Source organism: Rhinolophus sinicus, chromosome 1, assembly GCF_057876585.1.
Source record: "Rhinolophus sinicus isolate RSI-liver-muscle chromosome 1, RSI-T2T, whole genome shotgun sequence".
Lineage (NCBI taxonomy): Eukaryota > Metazoa > Chordata > Mammalia > Chiroptera > Rhinolophidae > Rhinolophus > Rhinolophus sinicus.
In genome coordinates, this window is record NC_142501.1 from 141790397 (window position 1) to 141810122 (window position 19726).

The following is a 19726-nucleotide window of genomic DNA, read 5'->3' on the forward strand; positions in this document are numbered from 1 at the left end:
AATTCCTGAATTATAGAATATATAAGTTTATGTGCTGTAATCCTTAGGGCCTACTATCTTTTGAGTTCATAAAGTCAAACAATATTAACAAAATAATAAATAGAATAAAATTAAAATTTATGGGCATATACAAAATTCCATTTAATAATGGGTAAAATTACTTAGAGCAAGAATGAAAATGAAAAGCATCAATCACGCTTTAGGTATTTAAATGTGACAGATAAAAAAACACTGCGAGAGGGAGAGCCTAAAGAGACACTCTTGAATGGATTCTGCCTGCTACTCTAACTGCTGAAGAACAAAGCACAGACTTTTAGGCAGAGTTCTAGTAAATCAGCAACTGTGGCACGTTAGATTCCAAGCGATTGGAATCTCCCTTGTGTAATACCTGAAAAACAATTCGTGAGTGCAGTACCTCTAATATTTTTAAGATCAAGGAAAGGATGTGGAAAAGACCAAGGGATACCCATCAAGAATAATTTAAATAAATAATCGCATATCATTTTAAACTTGTGATAGTAGTCAGTTTCAAGAGCTGAATGCTATTTCATACTATTGTGGGTTTTTTGGTGTGTTTTTTTAAGTTCGTCTTCTGAAGCACCAATGTGCTTCTGAGGTTCACTTGCTCAACTTTTTACATTAAACTGCTCAAACCCACTACATTGGGCTTTCCTCTAGATGAAAGAAAAAGTTATTCTTCGGTATATCTAAAACACTTCTTTTTAAAATGAGTTCTTCCATATTCACAAGAACCATCTAGCTAATTTGTAAATATTCTTATTTCTGGGTCCCATGGTTTGGGAGTGGATGGAGCCCAGGAACTTACGTTTCAGACCATTCTTTGAGAACCCCTCGACTCTGCTATTTTTGTATTTTGCAGCTTTCAAAATATTGATTCTAGAAATCTAAAGAGGAGAGGGCTAACTCCGGTGGTTGTCAGAAAGAACAAGAATAAGCGGCCCACGTTGTGCCATGTCGCAAAACTTTTCCTCCGTCTGCAGATCTTCTGTCCCTAGGGAGGAAATCAGTCCATTTTCATCGAGTAATTAACCATCTTTCAACCAGTTCCGTCCACGTCCTTCAGGATAACTCCCAAAAGTCATGAACTCATTTCCGCGGCTTAAGGTACAGTATCCTGAGTACCCTCACAGGGCCTCCGGGACCGGGTTCGCTTTCCGCCGCCTCTGCTCGCCTTTTGGGTCTCGTCCTCCCCGCAGCGCTCGGCGCGGCAGGTCTTGGCGCCAACCGGGTGGCGGCGCTGTCTGCCCCACGCGCGGCAGCCTCGGGCCCGAGGGAGGCGGAGGCACGGCCGGCGGAGGAAGGGGCGGGAGCGAGGCGCGCGCCCTGCTCTCGCGTGCTCTCGCACCGCTCGCGTGACCGGCCGGTGGGTACGCGAGGCGTCGGCTCCCTGGGGCACGGACGGCGGGGCGCGCGCCGCTGCTAGGGGCGTCCGGGTCCGGGTCGGCGGACCCGGCCGGCGCGAGGTGCGAGGAGGCGGGCCGCGGGGACCCGGGGGGACTCGAGCGCACACGCTCCCGGAGGAGCCTCCGCCGAGGCTGCTCTTCCTCAGCCAGACGGAGAGCGGCAGTGTCTCCCCGCCCAGCACACACTAGCCCCGCGTCTCCCCCCGCGGCGGCTGCTCCTCCTCGGCACCGCCAGCCCCAGCGCCGCTCCGGGGCGGGCGGCGGCGGCGGCGGCGGGACCGGCGGAGCCGCTTTGTGTGCAGCCCGACGAGGGGCGGCGGCGCAACCACCTGACAGAGGCCCGGGCGTTCGATGCACCTTCTGTCCGCATGAGGAGGAGGAGGTAAAGGCGGTGGCGGCGGCAGCTCGGCTCCCGCCCTCGGCTGGTGGAGGGAGGGGACGGAAGGGGAGATCGGAGGCGGGGGGGCGCGGGACCGAAGCTCGGCGGGGCTGCCCGGAGGTGCCGGTAAGGCCTCGGCGGCGCGGGACGGCACCGAGTCGCCGGGGGCGAGAGAAGCCGCTGGGGTCCCTTAGCCGAAGTTGAAGGAACAAAATGTGAAGTGCGGAGCCGCGTCAGCCGCTTCCTGGCGTGGGGTTTGGGGAGGAGGGTGGCTTGTTTTCCCCTCCCGTAGGGGTGGGGGAGCGGGACAGGGGAGGGGCGGGAGCGTGGCGGGGGCGCCCGGGGTCCCGAAGCTCGGCCCGGCAAGGGCATTCGTTCTCGGGAGCCGCGGGTGCGTGTGGGTCCGGTCTGATCCCTAGTTTTGCGGCCTAAGCCGAGCACTATAGGCCTCGTGTCTCCTTTCCCCGAGGGGACCGGCCCGGCGGAGACTCGGGGCTTCTCTCTGACGGAGCGGGGGGCTTGTGGGTCTCGCCGGACTCCCCAGGCCGCCAAACTTCGGACCTCGGTGCTTGGGGGTGGATTTCATTGTGAAAGGCGGAATGGGCAACTCCTGGCGCTGCTCTGCGCTTCCCGCGGCCGCAGCGCCTGGTGCCAGAGAGCCCCATGGGCCCGGGGCTAGCCGGGCCCGCGTGTGTAGGGAAGCCGCTAGGCTCCATACCCCGGGAAGGTGCGGGTGGCGGGGCCGCCGCCGAATCCCCGGCCTTCCGGGAGAAAGGGCCCTTTGCAGATTAGAGATTTTTTGAAATGAAAAAAGAGGTTACAAAGTCGCCCCTTTCCCGCTGAACTTTTGTTTTCTGACCGATAGAGGCCGGTAGAGGACTGTGAAAGAAAAGTTGTCCCCCAGGATGGACTTCTCCACCGCGCAGCCCAAGCCTGCAACTGCCCTCTGTGGCGTCGTGAGTGCAGACGGGAAGATTGCTTACCCTCCGGGGGTAAAGGAGATCACCGACAAGATCACCACCGACGAAATGATCAAACGGCTGAAGGTAAGCGTCTGGACAGAATGTCCACACTTCAGACGGGTGTGGTAGGAGGTGCTGTCTCCTGTGGTATTACTCCACTATGAGGCCTGGCCTTTAGAATTTCACCTACCAGGCCTTTTTTTTTTTTTTTTTTTAGATATTTTATCGCCTTCTCTTTTACCCTCTCTGAAAAGTATTGTTCTGGCTTGGCTGTATCTTTGAATAATAAGTTCTGTGGGGACATAACCATTATGGGAAATTAGAAGGGGGTGTGTGTGTGTGTGTGTGTGTGTGTGTGTGTTAATCTTACTGTTTTTCAAGCAGAATTCAGCTTTTAAAAAATTTTTGTAGAAATATTTATGAAAATATTTATGTTCAAAGTAGTTTGCAACCTTAAATGTAGGTAATAATTTGCCTAGGAAGTCCTGTTTTCATCATCTGAGGAGACTTGATTTAAGCACAAAAGGTAGTCTTTAAATTGTCACAATTTTCTAATGTCCAGAAACTTAAATGTGTCTATAGTATGGTTAGACTTTGACAGAAGGTACTGACTTCAAATTTCACGCTTAAAATAAGATGATGTTTTAGGTCCATATGTTCCAAACGGTTTTAAAAGAGAGTATGACGGCTCTTTTTATAAGGAGTCAACTTATTTAGTTTATTAGGTCAAGGTTGTAAATTTCAGTGTTATGTTGGTCAATTTTTTGCTTTCTGTTGCATGGACATAGATTGTGGCCACAGCCTTAAAAAAAATAAATGCATTCTTGGGTGCAGCTGGTTAGCTCAGTTGGTTAGAGTACGTGCTTTTACCAAGGTTGCAGGTTCGATACCCACACGGGCCACTGTGAGCTGTGCCCTTCACAACTAGATTGAAACAACTACTTGACTTGGAGCTGATGGGTCCTGGAAAAACCCACTTAAAATAAAAGTTTAAAAAAATAAAAAATAAATGCATTCTTGTTAAGGATTAACTTGATACAGTGCTCCTCAACTGGGGCATCTTTGACTCCCAAAGGATATTTGCCAGTGCTGAAGACATTTGGTTGTCACAGTTGGAGTTAGGTTGGAGCAGGGAAAGGCTGGAAGGAGGGAGTCCAGCTAGGAACTGTTAATAATAGTCTAGAGGAAAGATGCTGAAATCTTGATGTAGGTCTATGATTGTGGGAATAAAGAGATAGAGGATGATCTAAGAGACAATTCAAAGTTAGAATCAGACTTGGTGGGAGGTGAAGGAAGAAACATTGTTGACAGTGTTTCTACCTTGAGCAACTTGGTGAAAATGTATTTTTAGGGAATGATGTTGCCCCTTTGCTCTTGGAGCTTAGTATAGTGTGCCTAGTAAATGTTCACAGTGTCGTGAGTGCTTGTGAATATTTAAAATATTCTTGTAGTTTAGTTTAAGATCTATTTATTTATTGCCTCTTTGGAAGGAATAGGACAAACCTTTCATTAAAATCTTGGTACTAAAGATTTTACATGAAGTGAGGTGCTTAATTGATGCTTCTTAATGTTATATTGAGTGTTTTGAGATGCTGAAAAATTATGAAATTAAAAGCTGTTAAGTAAAAAATTTATGGATCTTTTTTATTGTTACCATATTAAAGATATTGAAACCTTGAATTCTAGTGATGGATAAGCTGGTTTAAAAAAAGTTACAACTATATATACATTTTCCACTTGAAAGTAAATTAAATATCAGAAATGCTGTCAATCATAAATGGACATAGAACCAAGTCTAGAATGAGCATTGGGTTAGAATATCCATTTGTTATGAATTCTTTTGTAAGTTGACATTGTCATATATATTAACCAATTTAAATGTCCTGCTGTTAAAATTTTGCTATTCTCAAGAATTCTTAAGATTTTGCCTTCCTCCTTCCTGCCTTTCTAAGTCTATTTTGACTTAGTACTACTTTGATTTTTTAGGGGTCCCTGTTAAAGTATTACTGTCACCGTTGAAGTGTAGATTTTTAAGCAATTTTAACTGTATTTTTGATAATTTGTGTTTATTCGACCCGTAGTTCTGGGCAAATTTTATACATTTAGTAGTTTATTATAACATGGCAACAATGTTCAACAGTTGTATAAATACAAAGAGGGTTTAAAGGCAAGTAAAATCTTGATTAATGGAATTCAGAGGTATTTGGTCTAATTCCCATCAGTTTAAAGAATGGAACAAGCATTTTTAGAATAGAACCATAATTTTAGAGTTAGAAGGATCTTAAAAGACATTCTGAAACTCCTTATTTGATAGATGATAAAGGTGAGGCCCAAAGTTGCCAATGAACATTTACCAAGATCAGTCATAGGGCAGGTTAGTGGCAGAGCCAGGGCAATAGCATCATATTTATTTTTATTCTTAAAGCCTTCTTCTAAGGAATCAAAGTAGAACTAAGCAGTTGTGATTTTTATTATGCAGTTGAAAACAGTAAAATGAAAAGAGAAGCAAATCAATGAGGGTTACTTTGGTCTTTTGCAGGGAGGAGATACAGGACAGCGTTTTTTGGGGTTTTGTTTTGTTTTGTTTTGTTTTTAACATTAGAGAGAAACTCATGATGCTTTGAAGCTTCCTTGATGCTTTGAAACTTCCTTGAAAATAATTCTTAGAGTATATCTTTGAAGAGCTAAGATAAACTTTCATATTAGAGGTTTTAATTTCTGTTTCTAAGAAACTACTGTAAATATTTTTATGTCCAATCACACTGGTCTTCTGTCAGTTTCTTGAACATGCCATGTTTATTTCTGCCTTGACAGATTTCCATATTATGTAGCCAGTATGTACCATTCCTCTCTGTTCATTTGTCATTCATTTGTTCTTCTTAAGGGAAGTCTCTTAGATTTTCCCTTATGTACTCTTTTAATTCTTTCATATCACTTATTATAGTTGTGATATTAAACTTATGCATATGTTTAGTTTGTCTCCCCAACTTCTCTGTAAGCTTCCTGAATGTGGATACCATGTCATTGTTTATTTACTTTTGTATCTTCCCAGGGCCAAGTTTAATGCCTGACACATAATTAGGTACTCAACAAATATTAGTTGAAGGAACAAATGAATATTTTGTATTAATATTGAATTAGAGAAATATTTTTATTTTTGAAAATGAAGGATAATTTGAAAATATTTTGAATTGCAACTAAGTACCTTACCTGAGATTGAATACCAGTGATGATAGCATACATATTTAGAATTTTAGAACTAAAAGGTAGTTTAGAAGTTATTTGGTTTTGTTCTAATTTTCCAGGTGAAAAAACTGGGTCTGCAGAGGTTGTGACCAACCCTAGTCATAGAAAGCTGAAAATTGTTATTAACAGTTTTCTTACTTACATAAATTACAATTATATATTAATTGACAGAAATATTAAGAGACATACAGAAGTCAGTTAGCTGTTTGGAAAGACAGTAGACAGTTTACCAATGTTACATTAAGCGTCAAGATCTATAGTTAAGGGGCTGGCCCAGTGGCTCAGGGGGTTGGAGCTCCATGCTCCTAATGCCAAAGGCTGCTGGTTCGATTCCCATGTGGGCCAGTGCCTGATGGCTCAGTTAGTTGGAGTGTGGGCTCTCAACCACAAGGTTGCTGGTTCAACTCCTGAAAGGGATGGTGGGCTGCACCCCCTGCAACTAACAATGGCAACTGGACCTGGAGCTGAGCTGCGCCCTCCACAACTAAGATTGAAAGGACAACAACTTGACTTGGAAAAAGTCCTGGAAGTACACACTGTTCCCAACAAAGTCCTGTTCCCTTCCCCCCCCCAAAAAAAAAACACAAATTCTATAGTTCACAAATAGCCTTCCTCCTGTATAGTTACGGGTTCTGAAACTAATGCAGACGTCATGTCTGATAAGTTTTATAACACATTGAAAATACATATATAAACAGTTCATACAAAATTCCATGAAATGATTCTGCCTGCAGTTTGTGAATACGCAGTCTTTCCCAGATTGTGTATTACTACAGAGCTATGTGCCACACACATTTTTGTTCCTTCCTTTAGTGCTATTTTGGAGATGGGAAGACCTTGATAAGCCTTGGTTTTTATTTTATATTAATTTTTGAAAAATAAAAACTTTATTTCAAATAGGTCCAGTGATATATGGCAAAGACTGGTTGTAACAGCAGTTTCATTTTAAACTTGAATTGATGTACACATTTGACACTGTTTAGCAATGTTCCTTTTCTGCTAAATGTGGATTAAATCCATCAATATGCCAATTTTGACATTTATTGTAGATCGTATTATTTATTCTAGTAGTAGAGATTAAATTTTCTTCACGAAAAAATGATAATAACCTTACAGCTTCTAAGGTAATGAGCTGTGAAATGTATTCCCCAGTATTGCTTTGAAATTACACCCCTAGGTTGTTAAAAGAAACCTGACTTCATCCAAATGTATTTTTTAACTGATATTCTTCAGTCATCTTCTGTTGGCTTCGTGGTTACTCTTCTTATCTGACCCAATTAAAAGCCAGTGTTTTTCAACTCTTTGACTACGGGAAATTTTTTCTCCTACTTCTGCACCCACAAGATTAGTGAGGTCTATTTTGCCCAAATCGACCTTAACTGCGCTAACTCTTCTTTCTGTCGACAGGGATCCTGTGTTCACCAGCAGCACTTCATTCTTTGCTGCTTTTTTTGTCTCTTTCCCTGTGCACATAGTGGGATCATTTTTTGTTCCATCTCCACTAAGACCCCCTGAAGCAGCATATTGAAAATCATTTTATTGTGCAAAAAGTGATACAATTTTGGAAAAGATTGGTTTACACATAAGTTTTCTTCCACTATCTTTGGAAACAATATCAGGTCTGACTTCTATCTCCGGCCTACCTTTAATACTTCTTTTAAAATACTGCCACCAGCCTTTAAGGTCATCAACCATCAACCAGGTTTGTTGACATCAGAGGACCTAATAACAATAAATCGGGGTTCTGAAGCAAAGTCTCTTAGAGGTACTAGAATTTTCTTTAGGATATACTCCCAGACAACTTCAATATTGTATTTCAGCTGTGCGGAAATTGAATAATAGTTCCTTCTGCTACTGTACCTTACACAAATGCAGGGATCTGTTCATACTGTTCTTTATTTAGCCTGACATTCTTTTACCGAATCAATTTTATTTTGTAGAATCAAAATATGTTTCAACTTCATAATTTCTATGGCAGCCAGGTGTTCAGAAGTCTAAGGTTGAGGACAAGATTAATTACCAGATATCAACAGGCGAGCTGCATCCATCACTGCTGCACCGTTCAATATAGTAGCCATCAAAGTATCGTGGCCAGGAATGTCAACAAAGGAAACGTCTGACTAATTTGAAGTTCCCTTTGGTCCCTGGGATGTCTGTAGGAAACTCATCAGGTATATTACTTCCGTAGGATCTGTAACTTTCTGGCCGAGGACAACTTGCACCATCGAGTTTATAAACGTTGGCATTAGTGTATCCAAGCTTGATTGGAATATTTCTTTCCAATTCATTTTTGAACCTGACAGTATAAATTCCAGAAATAGCTTTTTTACAACTAGATTTTCCATGAGCGACATGACCAATTGTACCTATGTTATTTGTGGTTTGTCTGCTGATTACTTTGTGTGAGAGTGGATTCAACCTGGTAACGTCCAAGATGGTGAGATCCTGGTGAGAGAGATGCAGCTGCCTCACAGTCACACTAGCATGGCTCCCCGCGTTGGTTTTTAGAGGGAAGGATGGACAGGGTGAAATTTATTATGTCCATTTATTATTACCTGGTCTCAGAGCTCAGTGCCCCAGAAAGTTCTCTTGCTACAACTCCACACCCAAATCTGCTATATTTATTCTGTCTCAGAATCAAATCATAATAATTACTACCTTAGTGCTAAGAATTAAAAAAGATGAAATAATAGAGTTTTATTGTTCTGAAAATGTCCCCTATTTTCTCTCACCAGGTTTTACTTCTGTGTGTTTTGTGTGTGTGTGTGTTTTTCTGTAATCTTTCTCTTTGTATCAACCATTCTCCCTCTTCCCCACATTCTTACTTTTGCGTTCTATAGTCTGGTCTGTTTGGTAGTTTAGTAGGAATTAGGATATGGTGGGCTTGATTTAAGGTAGGGCATCCCCCTTTTCTCATCAAACCTAGGTTAGGAGAAGGGAGAAATAGATTAGGGGCAGGAAGACCATGAATTCTTTCCCTTTCCTTCCCTCCAGGTGGACCCCAGAAATACTTAGTTTGGTCTTAATTATTTTCACTTCCATAAATGATTTTTATTTATCCCCAATTGCCACATAGTATGCTAATTTTGTGGGAAATTCAGTGTGTAATTTCAAGTAAATTTTGCTTGTATATTTTAATATTTGTATTAATGCAGAAGATTCTGCCAAGAAATTAAAAAATTAAGTGGAGGTGCAAGATTTTTTAAAATTAAGTCCTAAAATATAACCAGTATGTGCTTGTAAAGTAATACTTAGTGCAGCACAGTTCTTATTTTAGATTTCCATTTGCATAGAGGAACTATTGTGGTTATCAGTTGCTTTGTAACAAACTGTCCCCCAAATCCAGTGGTTTAAAACAGCAAATTGTTTTTGTGGTAACATATATATATAATATATATATACATATAATATAATATATATGTATATATATATTATATATATCATAAAATTTTACCATCTTAATCATTTATCATTTTTAATTGTTTAATTCTGTGCCAGTAAGTACATTCACATTGTTGCGTAACCATCACCACCATCCACACCTCCAGAACTTTTCATATTCCCCACCTAAAACTTTGTACCCTTTAAACAATTATTATTCTCCAGTTACCCCAGCCCAGGCAACCACCATTCTACTTTCTGTCTATGAATTTTACTACTCTGTAAGTGGAATCGTGCAATGTTTGTCCTTTTGTGACTGGCTTATTTCACTTAGCCTAATGTCTTTAAGGTTCATCTGTATTATAGTGCGAGTTAGAATTTACTTTCTTTTTAAGGCTGGATGATATTCCATTGTATGTATGTAATGTCTTTTGTTTATCCGTTCATACCTGGCTTGCTTCCACATTTGGGCTGCTGTGAGCAACTTTCCTTATTATCTCATAGTTTTTGTGGATCAGGAATTCGAGCAGGGCTTGACTTGATTATTCTGCTCCACATTGCTTACTGGGCTCACTCAGTGGTATTCAACTGGTGACTAGACTGGTCTAGCTAGGTTCAACTGGCTTCTCAAACACTTGGAGCCTTGGTAGGAACAGCTGAAAGACTGGACTCAGCTGGGCCCTCTTCCCTGTGTGTGTGGTAGTCTTAGGCTACTTCACATGGTCTCTCCAACAGTGTAGTTGGACTCAGGGCTCTAAGACAACATGAGGAAGTTGCCAATACTTATGAAGGCTTAGTTCAGAATTGATAGTGTCACTTCTAACTTACTCTACTGGTTAAAGTAGTCATAGCCCAGCCAACATTCATGGGGAGAAAAATTGACCCTACTTCTCAATGGTTAAGAAGTTGGAAACAATTTGTAGCATCTTTCACCTACCACAGGAGCTCTCATGCCAAGTCAAAGTATACCAAGTGTACGCTTTGTGGTATACTTGTAAACTTGAAAAACATTTAATCTCAAAAACAACAGTGTATATTTGCAGCTAATTTACTAGATTTGTAAAATTTATTTTAAAAACTAAGAAAAATATGTAGAAATTTTTTTATGTGCTAGTTATGGAAAAATTATGGGAGAGGCATGATTTGATCTCAGAACTCTTTCTTATATTTGAATTTTTACTGGAAAGTATTACTGGCTGATTATAATGATGAAATTTTTCTATCCTGCTATCTCGACTTTTGGAAGCATTTTAGAAAAGGTGGAAAAAACTACCTTTAACACCCATACCTTTTGCTCAGATAAAACAGTTCTCACTCTTGCTTGCTTTTGTCTCTACACACACACACACACACACACACACACACACACGGCAGACATAACATACCTTTTTGTTTGAGAGTCACTTGAAGACATAAGATTCCATCTCCGAATGCTTTAGCATTCCTGAAATAATGACATTTTCCTACTGTATCACAATTATAATTGTATCACACAAGAAATTTAACATTGATACAAAGATACCTGTTATACTATCCATAATAAAATTCTCCCAGTTGCCCTAAAAATGAATTTTTTAAAAGTTGGGTTCCAGTGTAGGATTACATGCATTTATCATGTCTCTTTTTATCATGTCACCATTTTTTTGGGGGGGGGCAGGGAAGGTTGTTCATGACATGACATTTTTGAAGCATTTGTCTTATAGGAGTTCTATAATCTGTTTTTGTCTCATTTCCTTTTGCTTAGATCCAGGTTGAACTTCTTTGGGCACGTATACTGCTGCATAAGTGGTATTGTGTAGTTAGTTCCCTTTGCGTTATAATTATATCAGGAGACATACAGTGTCATTTTGTCCTATTGGTTATGCTAAGTTTGATCACAGTTGGCCAACACTCTCCATTGTAAAGGTACCTTCCCCCTTTCCAATTAATAAGTAATATGTAAGATGACGGTTTGTAAAACTAACTTGTTTTTCAACAATTCTTACTTAACTGCTTTATCATCCACACTAATGATTATCAAATGTTGACTTTTTAATTCTATCATTCCTTCTACATGGAATTTTATATACAAGCTGGCATTCTGTAAAGAACCTGCATCCATTTTTAAAAATTACTCATGGATTCTTTATAACTGCATTATAATCCATTCTTGTCTTGATTCGTTTTGAGAGTCAGATTGTCCCAGTTGAGCATGCTCATTTGGGTGTCTTTTTGAAACTTTGTTTTTTTTTGACATGTTGCTCTATGAGTCTTTGAGCACTTCTTTGTTTTCTGGTACAAGATGTTCACCTTGTGCTTCCCTGCCCAGATTTGGATAGGTTATTATCTCCAACTAGCCCTGTTTCCATTTTGGTAGGGAGTGGTGTTTATAAACCAAGATCTGGGCATGGGCATTGTGTTCACTTTGTTACTAGGATGTGATTTCAGGCCCTTTCAGTATATAGAGCTAGAAAATAATGCATGTATACTTTACATCATTAGTTCATTCTGTTACCTTCAATTAAAATCATCCAGTACCACAGTTTTCCTTTATCCTCCTCCATTCCATATTTGTGTCATTCTTCTCTTATAGTATAAACACTGTTATCCCTTAACTTTGATAAATTTATTTATTTGTACTACCCTACTGTACATACAAAAAAATTCAGAACTACTATGCCAGTATCCCTTGAAAGATTTCTTTGCAGTTCTTTCTGTCCCATCAATGTAATATAGAGTACTATGTTTATTAGTTACATGAATTTGAATTCTTTTGTCTGAGGGGTTGTTATAAATTTTATATACAATTGGTTACTTGTTTCTGTTTGTATTAAATCTGTGTGTGCATACAATATATGTATGTGTGTGTATTCGAGGTCGGACAATTAAGTTTGCAAACTTGTTGCAATGATGTTGCTAACCTTTTTTGATATCAGAGGGATTATTCATTATGAATTTGTACCAACTGGACAAACAGTTAACCAGGTTTACTATTTGGAAGTGCTGAGAAGGCTGCATGAAAAAGTTAGACGACCTGAACTTTTCACCAACAATTCATGGCTCTTGCATCACAACAATGCACCAGCTCTCACGGCACTGTCTGTGGAGGAGTTTTTAGCCAGTAAACAAATAACTGTATTGGAACACTCTCCCTACTCACCTGATCTGGCCCCCAATGACTTCTTTCTTTACCTGAAGATAAAGGAAATATTGAAAGGAAGACATTTTGATGATATTCAGGGCATCAAGGGTAATCCGATGACAGCCCTGATTGCCATTCCAGAAAAAGAGTTCCAGAATTGCTTTGGCGCAGCCATCAGTGCATAGCTTCCCAAAGAGAGTACTTTGAAGGTGACTGTAGTGATATTCAGTAATGAGGTATGGAGCACTTTTTCTAGGATGCGTTTGTGAACTTGTCAGATATCGTCGGATTGCACACGTCCCCTTGAGGCAGTGTTTTGGATTTCTTCGGATAAATACCCGGAAATGGCATTACTGGGTGCTTCTTTGTCTCTTCTCACAGCCTTTGTTTTAAAGTCTTTTTTTTTTTTTTTTTTTTAAGATTTTATTGGGGAAGGGGAACAGGACTTTATTGGGGAACACTGTGTACTTCCGAGACTTTTCCAAGTCAAGTTGTTGTCCTTTCAGTCTTAGTTGTGGAGGGCGCAGCTCAGCTCCAGGTCCAATTGCCATTGTTAGTTGCAGAGGGCGCAGCCCGCTGTCCCTTGCGGGAGTCGAACTGGCAACTTTGTGGTTGAGAGGACCTGCTCCAACCAGCTGAGCCACCTGGGAGCTGAGCAGCAGCTCATTGACTTCATTCTAGTTGCAGAGGGCGCAGCTCGCTGGCCCATGTGGGACTCGAACTGGCAGCCCCGTTGCCCAGAGCTCACACTATAACCAACTGAGCCACCCATCCACCCCTTAAAGTGTTTTTTGTCTGTGTAAGTATTGCACTTCAGCTTTTTTTTTTTGTCTCCATTTTCATGAAATATCTTTTTCCCATCCCTTTACTTTCAGTCTGTGTGTCTTTCAATCTGAAGTGAGTCTCTTGAAAGCAGCATATGTAAGGGTCTTGTTTTCTTATCCATTCAGCCACCCTATGTTTTGATTGGAGCATTTAATCCATTTACACTTAAAGTAATTGTTGATAGACATGTAGTTATGGCCATTTTTTTATTCACATTTTGGTCTTTCTGACCAGGGAATTAGCATGGACATACTTCCACGTGCCAACAACCTCAACCAAAGAAGTGTTTAACTTAAACAACTAACTCGAGAAATAAAATTCATTAATGGCATTATATTCTAGTGTGAGCCCAAAGATGAGTGGAGTTTATACAGTATATAAAAAACTAACAAGTTTTTATTTACTGAAGACAGTAAATCAAGACGTTTCTAGATAACAATTTCAATAGAAAGCCAAACACAAACATAACGAAGGAATTTACTAAATTTCTTTCCCTTACTGTTGGCATTTGATCTCTTTTATATTAAAGCAGAGCCTCCCAATTGGTATGCGTCTACATCGTTACAGGTGTGCCTAAACATAGAGACCCTCAGCCTTTGGAGATTACCAATATATATCTTTTGTATATTATGTGATATTTTAAAAGTTGGGAACTGCCATAATATGTGTTGTTTTTCATGTTATAAAATTATTAAGATCAAACATTTAAAACAACCAAAGTAGGGGCACGTGAGTGGTGCTGATAAAGCCAATTTTTAATAACATTAGTCCATTGGAGGAAAAGGGATTTATACTAGACTAACACTGTAATGGATTTCCATTTATGTGATGAATATTTGAGGTTACCATATAACTTATCATAAGTTAAATGCCAATTATGTGCTAGGATTGCATCTGTTTCTTTGAATAAAGAGATACTAAGAATTGTGATGGTCAAGAAAAGTTTCATGGAGGTGACAGTTGGACTGAGATTTGAAGATTCGGACTTTGGTTGGCAAATGGGTGGTAAAACATGCCAGACAGGTGACTAGCAGGAACAAAGACTGAGAGGCAGTAGCAGGCTTGGTGTGTTAGAAGAAAATGAGTAGAACAGTTTTGCTAAAGCTAGAGGATCTTAAAAGAGAGTAGTTTGGGAGGGGAAAAAAAGGACAGCGCCTATGAAATTGTTCAAGTCCTTAAATACCAAAGAAAGGAATTTAAAATTAAAAAAATCTCTCAGGCATTTGAGCTGAAGAGTGATGTGTCTAATCGTGGTTTTGCATGATTAACAAAGCTAAGTGACCAAGCAGTTTCTTAAGCACATGAATACCACCCTTTCTTTGTGGTCAGTTTGTGGAGTCTTTTTATCTTTTTGTCCAGACCAGATAACATATTCCATTGAACAGTAATCCATTTCTAATTGATACTGTCTGAATAAATCTGTTAGTTGCTTAGAGTTTTGTCATGAGACACTAGGTGTGAAGGCTGCAGATGAGTAAAATTTAAAAGCATGGTTAGTAGAATTTATGTACTAGATTATTATGAATTGGATTTTTATCACATGTATTCAGTGTGTTTTTTGCAATGAATAAAACTTAAAAGCGTGGTTAGAATGTTATGTACTAGATTATTAAAATATGACTTGGATTTTTGTCAACATATGTTCAGTGTGTATTTTTCTAAAATTTCCTAGAACTTCTATGGTAGGAATTCTATAATAAGTAAACATTAATAAATTGATGTCAAATTATTTTGTTAATACTTGAAAATTAAATTCAGTGGCCATGTGTAATTTTCCTATAATTCAAATGTTTGTTGAATTAAATATCCTTCATCTAGCCACTGTGATATTGTAGAGGTGAATTCTTCTTCTGCAAAAAGAAAATCATTAAATAAAAGTGTTTAACTTGAGATTCATAAGGATCGATTCAGGGTGTATAAGGAGGCTACTTAGTTTCTGGAAGACGTTTAGAAAATGGTTTTCTTCTTAAAGCATATACCTAAATAGCTTTGAAGAAAGAGGTAAAAATCATCAGGCAGTAATAAAATGAAATTGGTTTTAGATCTCTTGGAGTAATGTTATGTAATTTTGTCTACTATATCCAATTCTCATCTTTTCGTTGATATTTTGTCAGATTTTTTGGATTATACACTGCTGCTACCTCAATTCTTCTTTATGTTTTTCTATATTTTTTTGTCTATTTAATTGTTAATGCCTTTTTTTTTTTTAAACTAGACTCTGTTTTAGAGCTGTTCACAGCAAAATTAAGTGGAAAGTACAGAGTTGCCAACAACTCCCTGCCTCTCCCCTGTAGCCCCACCTCCTCCGGTCAACACATCACGCACAGCACCAGAGTAGTTACAATCGGGTCCAACATTAACACATCATCATCACCCACATCCATATTCCTATTTTTTAATGAAATTTTAATTACACTGTAAATGTATTGTTCTGCTTCCTGGAGCAATATAGCATGAGTATACCCATGTCATTAAGTAATCTTTTAAAACATAATTTTTTTTACAGAATTAATTTTTTTAGAGCAGTTTGTTTCACAACAAATTTGAGGGAAAGGTATAGACATTTCTCTTATACATAAACCCACCCCGACACATACGTGGCCTTCTCATTATCAGTATCACTTACCAGCATGATAAATTTGTTACCAATCCTGAACTTACATTGACACGTCATAACCACCCAAAGTCCATAGTTTACCTTAGAGTTTTTACAAATAAATACTGAGTTTTCCCTGCTGTAAAAATCTTCTGTGCTTTCTGCTCATTCATCCCTCTCCCCTTCCTATATATTTTTTAGCATGGAAAAGCCCAAATGTTTATTATTTATATATTGCTTATGTTGTCTATCAAAGTTAGATTTATTGTCCTCTTAGATAGTCCTAATTTTGACTTTTCTTGTTTGGCTGAGGTGGTACCACGCTGAGTGTCAGGTTTACTCATTTTAGGTAGATGCAGAAGATTTTAAATCTTGAGGATAGGCTCTCACCTCATCTAGCTGAGTGGTGAAACGTTAGATTTTTTTGTATTGCCCACAGATCACTGGGGCTCTAACTTTTTTTCAAACATTTGTCTATGTGTTCCTCAAATTTGATAATTCCTATTGTTTGATTTTAAAATTTACTGACTTTTTCTTCTGACGTTTTCAACCATAGGTACAGCCTGAAAAATGTAGTCACAGGGAGTAGGAGATGATCTATGTGGCATTAACTGTGTTTTACCTCTTTTTAAAATATATATTTAATTTACATATAGTAAAGTGCATAAACCTTGTGTAACATTCTGTTAATTTTTATATATATATATATACACACATAGCCATTATCCAGATCATGACGTAGGATATTTCTGGCACCCCAGCAGGCTGCCTTATGTTTCCTCTCCAGAGATAGATCTCTATCAGCATACATTAGTTTTGCCACCATGATTCATATAAATCGAATCAGGCAGTATATACTCTTTTATGTCTGGCCATTTTGCTAAATATTATGCCTGAGATTTATCCATATTCTTATGGGTTGCAGTAATTCTTTTTCATTGTATGAATATACCAAACTTTATCCATACTATTATTGATAGATAATTGGATTAACAGTTTTTTGCTTTTATGAATAACACTTCTATGAACAATGTATGTGCTTTTGGTAGATATAGTTAAGTAGTTATTACAGAGAGCTGATGGCCTGCACAGGCAACCTAAAACATTTACTTTCTTGTCCTTTACAGAAAAAGATTGCCAGTCCCTAAATACATAAGTTAGAAGTCACTACTGACAATCCTTATTGAAAATAATAGGAGGAAAGAAAAAATAAATTAGTTAATACACCAGCACACAGATGTTAACAAGCAGGGACAAGAGAATTGCATACATAGCTGCTTACAGCCCTCATTTTGTACTGGTCGTAGGGCCTTAATTAACTTCCTTCCTCCACAACCTATTCTGTTTCTTTCGCCTTCACTCAGTACTTCAGCTGGGGCTGGTCACTCTGAAGAAGGAACTGTGATGCCAGGATATTAATTGGGTCTTTGAGACAGAGTGAACTGTACATCTAAATTCTTAGTCTGGGAATTCTGTATTGAGAATCTGATGATTTATGTCTGAATCTTGGATCCTCTACTTAGCAACAATGTAACCTATGTAAAATATTTTCTCTGAAGTAAACTTTTTTATCTTCTATTGAAAATAGGTATATTTATTCTCTCTCTTTCTCCCTCCCCCACATTCATACTTAAGGGTTATATACTACAAGCTAATGTTTTTTGTTTTCATCCTCTAGCCTTTATAGTTTTGTGGTCTTAACAAATCTGTTTGATAATTCCCTGGGCCTTTTTCACTTTATAAAAGGAATGCTCTCTACCTTGCAGAAGATTTTCCTGTCTTCGAGCCTTTGCAGAGTCCCTTAGTTTCTCTAGGTGACTCTTTACCCGCTGCTTCCCATTTTGTTTGCCTAGAACTTGTTGAAAGAGTAATATATGCTTATAGAGGTCAATCCCCAGTTGTTATATAGAAAAGGCCATGGTCAGTTTATTTGGCTTATTAAATCTAGGACAACTATGTGTCTTCCCTTTGAGTTACTTTCTTTCCTGATATTGGAAAGTGGCTTATGAATCACAGTTTTGTCAATTAAACCCTTTTCTTTACCTTGAAGAGCCCTTAACATTTAAAAGAATGTTGTTTTGTAAAGATATGGGGATTAACATATGTTTCTTTTTAAACAACTTTATTGAGATATAATTCACATACCATGTAATTCACCCATTTAAAGTGTATAGTCATTGGTTTTAGTATAGTCACAGATATATGCAGCCATCACCACAGTCAATTATAGAGCAATTTCATCACCTCATAAAGAAACCCTGTACCCTTTAGCTGTCACTCCTATATGCCCCTCCAGCCCTAAGCACTGTCACTGTACATTTCCCTGATCCAGACATTTCATTATTTAGAATCATGTAATGTGGTCTTTCAGGACTGGTTTCTTTAATTTAGCATAATGTTTTCAGGATTGTTCTGTTTTGTAGCATCAGTACTTCATTCCTTTTTTTATGGCCAAATAATATTCCATTGTATGGGTTATCATATTTTGTTTATCCATTCGTCAGTTGTTGATGGACATTTGATTGATTTCACTTTTTAGCTGTTAGGAATAATGCTGCTGTAATCATTTGTGTACAGGTTTTTCTGTAGACTTCCATTTTTACTTCTTTTGCATATAAGAGTGGAATTGTTGGGTCATATGGTAACTGTTTCAGTTGAGGAACTGAAAAACTTTTCCAAAGTGTGTGCACCATTTTATAGTCTCACCAGTCGTGAGTGAAGATTCTAATTTCTCCACATCCTCAACAACAGTTGTAATTGTGAGACTTTTTGATTCTAGCCAACCTAGTGGATGTAAAGTAGTATCTCATTCATTGTAGTTTTGATTTGCATTTTCCTGGTAACTAATAATGTCAATAATTTTTTCATGTGCTTATTAGCCATTTGTATATCTTCTTTGAAGAAGTATCTTCTTTGAAGAAGATCCACTGCCCATTTTTAAATTGGGTTATCCTTATATTATTGAATTGTAAAAAGATGTTTACATATGTATTCTGGATGCAAGTTCCTCATCAGATAGGTATATGATTTGCAAAACCTTTCTCCTGTTCTCTGGGTTGTCTTCATTTTCTTGATGATGTCCTTTAAAGTACAGGTGTTTTTAATTTTCATGAATTCCAATTTATTTTTTATTTTTTCACTTATATTTTGGTGTCATATGCAAGAAACCATTGCCTAAACTAAGGTCACAAAGATTTATGCCTGTTTTCTTTGAAGAATTTTAAGTTTTAGCTCTTACATTTAGGTCTTTGATCTGTCTCTTTTGATCAAACTGTTCAAAAATTTAAATCGATCAAAAATTGTTAATTTTTATTTATGATATGAGGTAAGGGTCCAAGTTTATTTTTTTGCATGTGGATGTCCAGTTGTCCCAGCACCATTTATTGTAAAGGCTGTTCTTTCCCCACTGGATGGCTTTGATACCCTTCTCGAAAATTAACTGACCGTTGATGTGTGGGTTTATTTCTGTATTCTTAATTCTGTTCCATTGATCTGAATGTCTATCCTTGTGCCAGTTCCACACTGTCTTTTTTCCCCTCGGTTTTATTGAGATATAATTGACATACAGCACTGTATAAGTTTGAGGTGTACCACATAATTACTTGATTTACATAGTGTGAAATGATTACCACAATAAGTTTAGTTAATATCCATCATCTTGTGTAGATTAAAAAAAAATGTTTTTCTTTGATGAGTATTTTATACACTGTCTTGATTACTGTTGCTTTGTAGTAAGTTTTCGAAATCAGGAAATGTGAATCCTCCTACTTTGTTCTTTTTCAGGATTGTTTC

General features: G+C 38.5%; 1 protein-coding gene and 1 pseudogene across 3 annotated transcripts in view; one reads left to right on the forward strand and one right to left on the reverse strand.

The window, feature by feature from the left end:
* The first annotated feature begins 1375 nt into the window (after positions 1 to 1375).
* The window catches only part of PDS5A (PDS5 cohesin associated factor A), a 111110-nt gene continuing 92759 nt past the window's right edge, over positions 1376 to 19726 (forward strand). For 2 of the 3 annotated variants that reach the window (XM_019751955.3, XM_088790083.1), the window contains exons 1-2: positions 1376 to 1806; positions 2669 to 2849. In XM_019751955.3, the coding sequence (XP_019607514.1) occupies positions 2709 to 2849 (141 nt within the window). In that variant the 5' untranslated portion in view covers positions 1376 to 1806; positions 2669 to 2708. Of the gene's footprint in view, positions 1807 to 1883; positions 2024 to 2668; positions 2850 to 19726 lie in introns of those variants that run through there. The other variant, XM_019751956.3, reaches the window with a different exon arrangement.
* On the reverse strand, positions 7179 to 8543 carry LOC141568509 (eukaryotic translation initiation factor 2 subunit 3 pseudogene; annotated as a pseudogene).